The following is a 10,470-nucleotide window of genomic DNA, read 5'->3' as shown; positions in this document are numbered from 1 at the left end:
TGTGTTATGTCATCATAAAATACCATCTCACTCTCTCTTCCTGAACTTTTTGTTTGCCACACGTGCGTTCATTTTCACTCGTCACGCCGTCTTGTTGGGAAAGGTGCCTGACCCTCTAGCACAGGCCTGCATCGGAGGCTTCGTAATGTTTTTGAGATTTCACCCTTGATCAGCATCTATTTTCTCCTCAATATACCAATACTAATTCTAGTGAGCGAGCTTTGAGAATGTAGTAGCTAATCATTATTAAAGTGATACCGAACTGCTTTTCTGAAACCGTGAAACCTTCCAACTAATGGTAGGGCACGGATCACAGGAGGAAGGTTTTGTTTGTCTAGACAAGACCAGCAATGCTTAGGAGAGAAACTATATTTATCCCCCCCTACTGGTCTACCGCGTTGGATTGAGTAGCCCAGGCTAGTAACTTTGTTGAAGTCTCGGGCTGGGGTTACTCCCAATAATGGCCTATACGGGGAGACTCCGCCTGAAATGGGTACCTTTTTCAGGCTTCAGGTATATAAAAGGGCAGGGATTTCACAAGTTGAGGTATATGCAAGGGTAGGGGAAGCTTTCATTTAGTTATTTAGAAGGGCCTTGAATTGAGTATCTCGAAAAGCCGCACCTTATGGCAGTATCATTTAATTCTTGATGTTATCCAGTAATATTGTCCATTAACCTCATTCCGAAGATTTAGAAAAGGGTGCAGTGTTCTTAGGTAGGTATGTGAAAGGGTACCTTTTTGCGACAACGGGTACTGCCCTTACCAGTAGACCGCGACAACCCACGAATATTTTTGCCGCCTTCAGAGTAACGTTTTTGATGCCGCGAGTTTGTTTCAAACCAATCACGTGGTACTTTGAAATGCACCACGTTAAAACGTTTCTGTGTGGCGTCATGGCTTCGTATTACGTGATGTTCATTCACAACGTGTTTATCTTTAAGAGGAAAGCTTACCGCGCTTTTTGGCTCCCATAGAACTGTCAGCATGGCCGCTGTTTACCAGCTGAAGATAAAATATGACCAGGACAAATTCGGTGCGGTTTTTTTTCAGACGCATTCGACACGATAAGCTTTCCTCTCGTGAATGTCTCGGTCTACTGGGAAGAGTAGTAAACGAGAGGGGTACCTTTTCTGTCAGAATGGTATACAAAAGGGTAAGAGTACCCCCCCCACCCGGGTGGGGGTTAAATGAAGATCCTGATTTACCACGTTTTAATGATCAAGCAGGGATGTACCTCTCCTGGCCTGTATCACTTTTGCAACTGGACACACATTTGCGTATCCCAAACAAATCCTGTGGGAAGTTCAACTCTTCTCATATGAACACTTCCGTTTGTTCAGGTAAATCTGCATGGCTGCTGGCCACGTGGATGAAAACGCTCTGAACGTTGAAACCCTAGCCCATTTCTCAACTATCGCTCAATTTTGCTGATCTCGGATCTAACTCGGCTGACAAAGCTATTTGTTCAGACTTGTCTTAATTTAGGTGAGCTTGATTTCATTCCTCTTCCATTGACGGTCTCGACGAGCGAAGATAATTTTTCCAGTCTCTCCTCGTCTCTCGTCTCTCCTCTTTTCTACTGTTTTCGCGGCTTTTCACTCACCTTTGTTGAGGACAACATTTTTTTCTGATATGAGGTAAGCATACATGCATCTCTAAATTGGGTTGTCTTCTAAACCATTACCCAGCAAAACAGAGCTCAGCCAATTACGAAAAACTGACGTCCTTTATGAATGAGTTGTGAAAGTTTTAGACGGAGCTGGCGTCAGAAGTTATCGTAAAATATATAGCAAAATGAAGAATTTAAAATCCAGTGAAATAAAGTAACTTTATTATAGTGTCAATACTTTAGCACACACACTAATTGGAGTCATAACATACAAAATATAAGAAAAATTGTTGCAAAAGTGCTGTTGAAATACTCTATATATGACCTACAAAGAAAACAGCCAGATCTGAATTCATTACTAACTAAGTTGAAAGATCCTTCACTCTTAGCAACTTTTTGAAATAATTGAAATTGAATAGCAGGTAATCAACCGCTAGAGCGTTGTAAAATTTCACATTGAAGCTCTAAACGCCTAAGGCAACAGTATCTCCTTAAAGCCTCGTCTACACGAGCAATTTTTATGCGAAAAACATTTTTGATCGTGTAGATGGCACAGCAAATTTCAAAGTTTGGTGCGCCAGTAATGACTTTGGACAGCAGAGATACACAGAAACAAGGCGAGGCTGCCTAGTCGCCCCTCAAAAACATGGCGCTAACGAACATATTTGCCACATTTTACGTGACAAGGCGTCTACACGAGCAATTTTTCGTATGTGACAATTTTATTTGTCACAAAAGCTAACACGTTAGCTTTACAGCAAATATATTTGTTACCTAAAAATTGGCCAATTGTCCTCATCTGCAAGGGCACATAAGAATTGCCATATAAAAATTGTTCGTGTAGATGAGGCTTAACTTAACTAAGAAAGGAGAGTTACACTCCCTTTCACACACAAAAGAAATGCATCTATTTGTGGTCACAGATTAGAAAAATACGATAATTCAACCTGATTATCGCTCTTTTGGAGTTTCTTTGACACTATTGGGTTATTTTCTTCAGTTTTAGACTTTAAGTCGTCACGTGACAGGTGCTCCACGATCCCAGTTCTAATTGCGTCGCCAAGAACGTTCACGGTTGTAACGCAGTGGTCACTGAAAAGCGAGACAAGAGGCATTGTTTCGTATACAATTAAAAAGGATCTACGGGATGTAGTGAAATGATCAATGACAAGGAAAACTGACTTTCCAAAGCGCACACTGATTTCCACCCCAGAACGAGCAGCTCCGAGCTTTTTACATAGGAGACTCCCCGGCACTGACCGCTATTCATGAATCCCAGAATAGTGTGCTACCTGGCTGAGGCTCGCCAGCAATTAGGTTTCTGATAATTGATTTTCACCTTAAACTCTTTGTCATCAACAATCTTGAGTGGCAAATTAACATTAATCATTTTGGGGATAAATTTGGTTTCTTAAATAATAGATAAAAGGATTCAATTTCGGCAATTCGGAACCGTTTCGAACATCGGAATTGTTTTACGAATCTGGGGGTGGGGGGGGCGGGCATACGTCCAGACTACGGGCCTGCATGTATACTTGGTATAGAATGTTTCCATTGGAAATTACCCATTATGTAAACTATGCGTAATGATGCGATCACAAAAGTGGTTTGCTTGGGGTCAACTTGAATTGTCTTTAGTTACAACAACACAACATCTTTTGCTCAGGCAAAATGGCTTGCAGGCCGCGTCGAAGTAGTTGTGGACGATGTTGTAAGACCTTCTGTCTGATGATGAAAGGAAATCTTCTGCTCGTTTTGCTGGTGGTTGGAGCAATCATCGGTTTTGCAATTGGAGCAATAGTCAATGATCCTGTGAATCGCATCATCGACCCCGAGAAGAAAGCCACTGTTATAATGCTTATCGCCTTTCCAGGAGAACTATTCATGAACATGTTAAAGATGATTGTCCTGCCTCTTATCGTCGCCAGTCTGATAACTGCCGTATCGACCTTGAATCCTGATGTCGCGGGACGAATTGGACGACGAGCCCTGCTCTATTACTTGGGAACACTGGCTTTAGCCGCCATTTTGGGTTTGACTCTTGTCATGACGATACGTCCCGGTTTAAGCGACGATCATGGCGCGAGAAAAGATGTTGAAGGTGTGAAATACCGAAACTTGGACTCGTTACTCGATATGATAAGGTAAATACGAATTTTCTATGATTTTTCCTTGATGCATTGCTTCAGTCCTCCAAGTATTGCATTGCTCGAGGGAAAAAGCCCGTTGTTGAAAGACTGCGCCATATCTAGGATGTAATCCTGGATTTGGCTATTCAAAACCTGATAGTTGACTCGGGCTGCGTCCTTGTCAACTATCACGGAATAGAAATCTCGAATTAATAATCTAATTGTTAAATAGAACACAGATGACGTCAAAATGCGGTTAGAGTAACAACAACAATCTTTATTTTCGTTCAATACACATATTTACAGGTATGACTGGCCCGCAGATAGCTTGTGCTAGCCTAGGCGGGCCAGTCTAACGAGATTTAATTACAAACGTTTTTATTAGAAAACAGATTACAAAAATAGAACGAGAAAGTGGCACACGAGCCGTCAGGCGAGTGTGTCACTGATGTGTGTCACAGACACATGGCAAAATGAAATCTATCTGTTTTTTTTAATAGCACTAAAGAAATACGTCTGCCCTCCAATAGATCATAAGTAACAACCAACCAAAATGCGACAGTAATTTTATTTGTCATAAAAAGGGGATTCTACATGACGAAAAGATAGCTAAAGTAGTTTGCACGAATCCAAGTAAGCCGGGTCTTTGAAAGTAGATATCCTGCTGGCGCGCACGCGTTTAGTTTATTCGACGCTGGAATGAATAATTTTGAATAATTTGTAGGAACTGTTTCCCCAGTAACCTTGTTGAAGCAGCCGTCAGCCAGGTCAGTAGCTCGTAATTCACTTGCACGGTCAAATATAAGTCATTTACAATAGCTGACACTTTCAACCGCCATTGACGGATTGAGAGGGGCCTGGGGAAATGAAACTGGGTGGGGGGGGGGGGGGGGGAAGGTAGGAGATGGTATGTCCCCTGATTAAATACCTCATAGTTACTGGAACATGCCACGTTTGAAATTTTGAAATTTGTTATGGAGGAAAACGAAACCATGTGGATTTTTGCAGGGAAGCTATTTATCGAGGACGGAAAAACCGCCAAACTTGATTATAGTTAATGCTGTACAATGGTTAAATATAAGTTGAACTTTCCTTTGGTGTAAATAGAAAAGGACAAAATACATCACAGTGCCTGCAAGTTTTCAGATTTACAATGTAACGAGCGATAACATCCACCTTGGACCAGACGAGGAAATTACCGCTGTCCGTTTTAATGGTACCGTCAACATCACCACCATTAGAAAGGAGATCCACGCGGGCTCAGACACCGTGCCAGCGGGGATGATGTCAGCTGGAGGGATGAACATCATTGGCTTGAGTTTGTTTTCCATCGTGCTTGGTATTGTGTTAGCGAGGCTTCGCGAGAAGGGAAGACCGCTAATTCAGTTCTTTTCCGCTTTGAATGAAGCAGTTATGGTTATCGTTCATTTTGTGATGTGGTACGTGGAAAGATATGGCTCACTAATATATAATTTCACTAAATAAGTGATCTTTTAAGAACCTACGAAACATAAAAAGATAAAGTGAAACATTTGAAAATTTATCATTTAGCTGAAATGCGCCCCTAGCGCGGATTTGAATCCCCTCTTTCAGCACAGGAAAACTACACAAACCTCTGCCTTAAGTATTTATATTTTATTTGTTTGTTTTATTCACGAATGAGACTTATTTATACACGGTTTAAAACTACCAAAATACGGAATGTACAATTTGTCATATTTAAACTGGTTTACATTTAGTCATCTTAAGTGTGAACACATTACATTATTAGTGAATATATGAAAGATAGTATATTTGAACTGCGGAGAAAATATACATTACATTATTATATATTATTATTAGGAGTGGAGAAACTGGAGCGAGCGATTCAGTTGTTTGAGGAAAACACGGTCAGGGAAATATAGCTCTGTTTTCAAACATCTCCGCCGCAGTGTGGACACTGCCTTAAATAACATCTCACTGTGCTTATGGTAAACCATAATAGTGATTTTTATGGTTGTAGGTTGGCTCCATTAGGAGTGTGCAGTCTGGTGGCATCTCGCATAGCTGGTATGGATGACATCTTAGGTACCCTGGAAAAGCTGGTTTTTTACATGTTGACTGTCATATGTGGTTTGTTCATCCATTCTCTCATCACGTTGCCACTTGTGTTCTTTGTTGTCACTCGAAAGAATCCTTATTCGTTTATGAAAGGTCTGAGAGACGCCTTGATGACTGCATTTGGAATCGCTTCCAGGTATGACACTGAAATAACTTCCCCGTTAGGACCCATGCATGAAGGTTTTCAAGGAAGGCGGAGCGTTTGCAATGATTTCCACCTCATTTCACCGCCAAATTGTTCGTAACTGATGTGTGAGACGTTGTTCAAACGTGCTAGGAGTGGTCAAATCCGAATGTTTAGCTCGCTGGACTCCGGATCAAATGGTTCGAGCATAGGGCTCTTGCTAAGGTCATGTTGAATCGTTAACACATACCTTCAACCCGGTCCAAAGAGATGTCGAATGCCCGGGGAGACCCCCATAAAAAAGCGACGGGGGTGCTTGTTGGAAATTTAAGAAAAGAACCCCTAAGAGGTACGAAGATCTTGTTTTGTGAGCGTGGATTCAAAACATTTTTTCACCCCTGAGAGGGACCAATTCTAAAACAACACATTCAGTATTTCCTGTCATATTGTTTTTCAGCTCAATACCCTAAAAGGTACCGAAAATGTTCCCGCTGTAAGAGGGGAAGGAGGTACGAAAACCATTGTTTTACTCCCCGACAAGGTATAATGGGCACCCCCGTCCATTTTATATGGGAATTCACCTCCGGGGTGAATTTGTCGGATACCTTTGATTGCATTAAAATCGTAACAGTCGCCTTTAATTTGTTCAAAAATAGTATGCCTCTGTGGTTTGCCACAGAAATGTGATTTTATCATTGTGAAGCTTTTGGCGGTCTTTCCCCTTTTGCTTTTCAGTGCAGCGACACTTCCAACAACAATTCGCTGCGTAGAGGAAAATAACAACATCGATGGACGCATTAGTCGTTTTATGCTGCCTCTCGGCGCCACTCTCAACATGGATGGCTTGGCTGTTTCTCGAGTGGTAGTAACTATTTTCGTGGCTCAATTAAACGACATTGATTTGGGTCCTGGAAGGATTGTTGTTGTTTGGTGAGTAATTGGTACAGTAATTACAGAGACTCCTTAAACCTTTTCATGATGTTCGGGAATATTCTTTCAAACTGCATTCGTCTAGTTCAATCGGTTGAGAACCCGAAAATTTAAAATTATTTACAAACAAAGCGCTTTTAAGATTGTTCCCCAGTATTGCATTGCGCATCCCTACTGCGCATAATTTCACGCGTGATTAGCGCCCGCGCATTAAAAAAAAAAGGCGGCTTTTTCTTTACAGCTGGACCTCGCCATAGAGGTAAATCGTCATTTTCTCGCAAACGAGTATGATGACCTATCATTTTTTTCTGTTGTTTTGAATTGAGTAATAAATTTCTCTGTGTAAAATAAATATGGACCAATTCTCAGGGTAGAACAAAAAGCAATCGTCAGAAACGTGAATTTAACAAGCAATCGTGACTACAATCATAGTGCTATTATAAGGATTTATTGGGTATAAACAAGGTGCTGTTGCTCCTAAACGAACATCGGGACCCCTCATTTTTATTTCAAAATTTAAGTTCCTGTAATATAAACAATCAATAGGCAAAGTTTCACAAAAATCGCAGTGCAGGTTCTATTTCAGTGGAATGATCTTAAACTAGCGGTGATGAATACTGGAATCTTCTATCTAAGCGGTGGGGTGGGTGATTTGAGATAGCGATGAAATTTTTTTCTAACCCTTTCATGCACTAGGAATTGTTTTTCTCAGGACGTGTTTAGATATGATACTTTTTTCTCCATGTAGCATGCTTTTTTCCGGCTCCCTGACCGTGAGTGAAATATTTTTTCGGTAGTGGTCGTGTACATGAATTTTGTTTTTGGTACAAGTATGCTTGCAGAATATATATATTTTTTAAAGTTCCCTACTCCTCCTCAAAAGTTTCATGGTTCACCCTTAAATATTAGGTTTAACCGAAAAAAAAGAAATGAAAACAACTGTCGCATCAAAATTGCGCGCATATGCTAGAATGGGGTATTGTCATTTACATGCTTTTTGTGTAAGTCGTAAACACAAATCGTACCGTCTAAACAAGGCAGAACAACTTATCTTCACAGTTTAATGGCGATTGCAGTCTCTATTGGTGCTGCTGGGATCCCTGGTGCAGGGATCATGATCATCATTGTTCTTCAGGCTGTCAATCTTCCGTTGCATGACTTTGGCGTCATTCTTGCCATTGAATGGCTTCTGTAAGTAGCAATATTCGATTGTCAATGTGGCGATTACGGTTCTCGTAGATTTATGAGTTTCACTGTTAGGATACGTTCGTTTGGGATGGTCCAGATCAGGATCAGTGAGCCAAGATCAGTCGGATCATAATTCAGCGAAAGAACCGACGAATCTTTACCCGGAGTGGATTCAATGGTTCGTTTGATGCACCATGATGAGTAATCTTACATCACTGACCCTGATCCAGATCATGCCAAAGACATGCACCCTAAAGGGCGTAAGACCAAAATCCAAAGTAACCACTCTGTAAAAACATGAATAGACTAGCTACAGGTCGATCTTCGCTTAACCATCGCTCGACATTGCCTTCGATCGTATCGAGTGGCAGATGTTTGACCAACTAATTCGCAAGAGGACATGCGGCAAAACTAATATAATGCATGGACATATTATTGAAAAGGACTTTTAGAAAGTCTAATCACAAAGCAAATACTGGCTGACGCGAAGCGTGGAAAAACGCGTGCCAGCGAGTCAGTTGCTGTTGGTTTCACAAAGTGGCGGGAGAAATGATGCAAAACCAAAGTAAATGAGAACCACGTTGGACCGGCCAAGTGAAAACTGCTCTAAGTGCCACAGCTGCTAGGACAGTCTTCCTTCTTTCACCTTCAATGTTGAACAACAAAAAAAAGAAAAACTCGAAATGGTTTTAGTCCTAGTCCTTGGGTGCTCGCGTCATAACAAAGAAAAAAAATATCTCAGTCCACATTGAGGGGACCTGACCAGACTCGTGCCCAATCGCTATTTATGTGTCTTGGGGAGGGCAGATTGGATACTAAGGTGGATTAAGGCGCATGGGGTGTCATTTTTCTCCCGCCTCTTCGAATAAATCTCTCCGTGCTCTACTCGATCCAGACCGCTTTCTCTTTGAAATAACCCAATCTGACCTGTAAATAGCGACTGGGTACGAGTCTGGGACCGGAGTGAAGGAACTGGTAAACAAAAGCTCAGTTCCCAATCTATAAAATGGTTACTTAAACATTCGGCTTTCCAAAAATGTTCTAAGTATTTCGGCAAGTAATAACTATTCATTCGTCTCATCATTACCTTCGACCATGTATGGAATACGTTCGGAATCTCTTTGTATTAAGCTGGGAAATCTTCGTTGTAACCGGTATCCGTAATACAACCCATCATTTACACTTTCTGCACTCATGTCGAAACAAGTGCCACTCCATCTTTTAGCAACCGAGAAATCATGATTTTTTAAATCTGCATTGAGGTCAGCTGAAGAAGAGAGATTTATGCTTTTGGGGCGGAGGAAACCATAGCTGCGTAACAGGTTGATGGGCTTTTGTAGACAACTGTCAAGATGTGCTTTTATTTATTTGCGTCGAACCAAAACGGAAAATAACTCGCCTAAACAGTTTTGTGTGTTAACATTAGTCTGCTCTCAAAATTCTCTTTTACACATTTTATTTAACTGCTGTATCCGTCATTTACCTATATTTTCTCTGTTTGATTCTTTAGGGACCGCTTCATAACAACCGTGAACGTTCTTGGTGACGCAATGGGAACTGGGATCGTGCAACACCTGTCACGTGACGACTTAAAGTCAACCGGAGACGATGACGAATCAGTATTAAAACCTCTTCGCAAGAGTGAGAACGAGGCTGAGGTGTAGTATTTCTCTAATGTATGGGAGAAAATCAAATTTTCCGTTGGGAGGAATGTAAGCTCCCGTTATATCTTTAGCCATGCGCGTGCATTGGCTCATATACCATGATGGCTAAGCCAATGAATGAACTCTTGAACTGCATTATCCAATGATCCAGTTTTTAAAATACATGTACATACTACTACAGATAGATCTGGGGCTCGTTTCAGATCCCTTTATATCACAGTAAAAATACGTCAGGCTCAATCCAAACGTAGCGCGATCAGAGTGTTGAATCAATCGGTCAATTAAGTTCGAACTTATTTAGCGCGAATTAAACTCGACATTTGAATACAGGTAGGAAAGCACGACTTTGGCGCGACCTTGTTTCAAACTTGGAGCTGCACTTGCTAAATAAACTCAATGCATATGGCAGTTCTTCATAGCGGACTTCATAGATCAGAAAGATCATAAATCAAACCAAATACAAGTAACCTTGAACAAGCCTATCCATGCTTCTTAAGCTGGCGATGTAAGGGAAGAAACAGAATGTTTATAAATAAACAAGTTAAAACTATTTTTTTGGTTGACACTCATTATTTGCTTTTATGTCTTCAGTAAGGGGAAAGCTGGTGGGAACCACAAGGAAACCCATGATTTCCAACGAAATACCTCGATTTTGTTTTAATGCCCTTCAATAAATAACAACATTTAAAAGTAATTAAGTAATACAAATATCAAACTTTGAAAAC

The 10,470-nt window shown here is 41.0% G+C and overlaps 1 protein-coding gene across 1 annotated transcript; it reads left to right on the top strand.

Annotated features, from left to right (window-relative positions):
- Nucleotides 1-3,108: 3,108 nt before the first annotated feature.
- LOC145492933 (excitatory amino acid transporter-like) lies at nt 3,109-10,256 on the top strand. The gene is made up of 7 exons (XM_081472309.1): nt 3,109-3,754; nt 4,464-4,506; nt 4,847-5,178; nt 5,742-5,975; nt 6,699-6,893; nt 7,953-8,084; nt 9,592-10,256. Exons 1-7 carry the CDS (start codon nt 3,282-3,284, stop codon nt 9,743-9,745), a joined length of 1,563 nt encoding a protein of 520 aa, XP_081328435.1. The 5' UTR covers nt 3,109-3,281; the 3' UTR covers nt 9,746-10,256.
- The last annotated feature ends 214 nt before the right edge of the window (nt 10,257-10,470 follow it).

The sequence above is a fragment of the Orbicella franksi genome, chromosome 7 (assembly GCF_964199315.1).
Source record: "Orbicella franksi chromosome 7, jaOrbFran1.1, whole genome shotgun sequence".
Taxonomy (NCBI): domain Eukaryota; kingdom Metazoa; phylum Cnidaria; class Anthozoa; order Scleractinia; family Merulinidae; genus Orbicella; species Orbicella franksi.
Note: the sequence above shows the minus strand (reverse complement) of the source record. Positions and strands in the feature narration are given on the sequence as shown.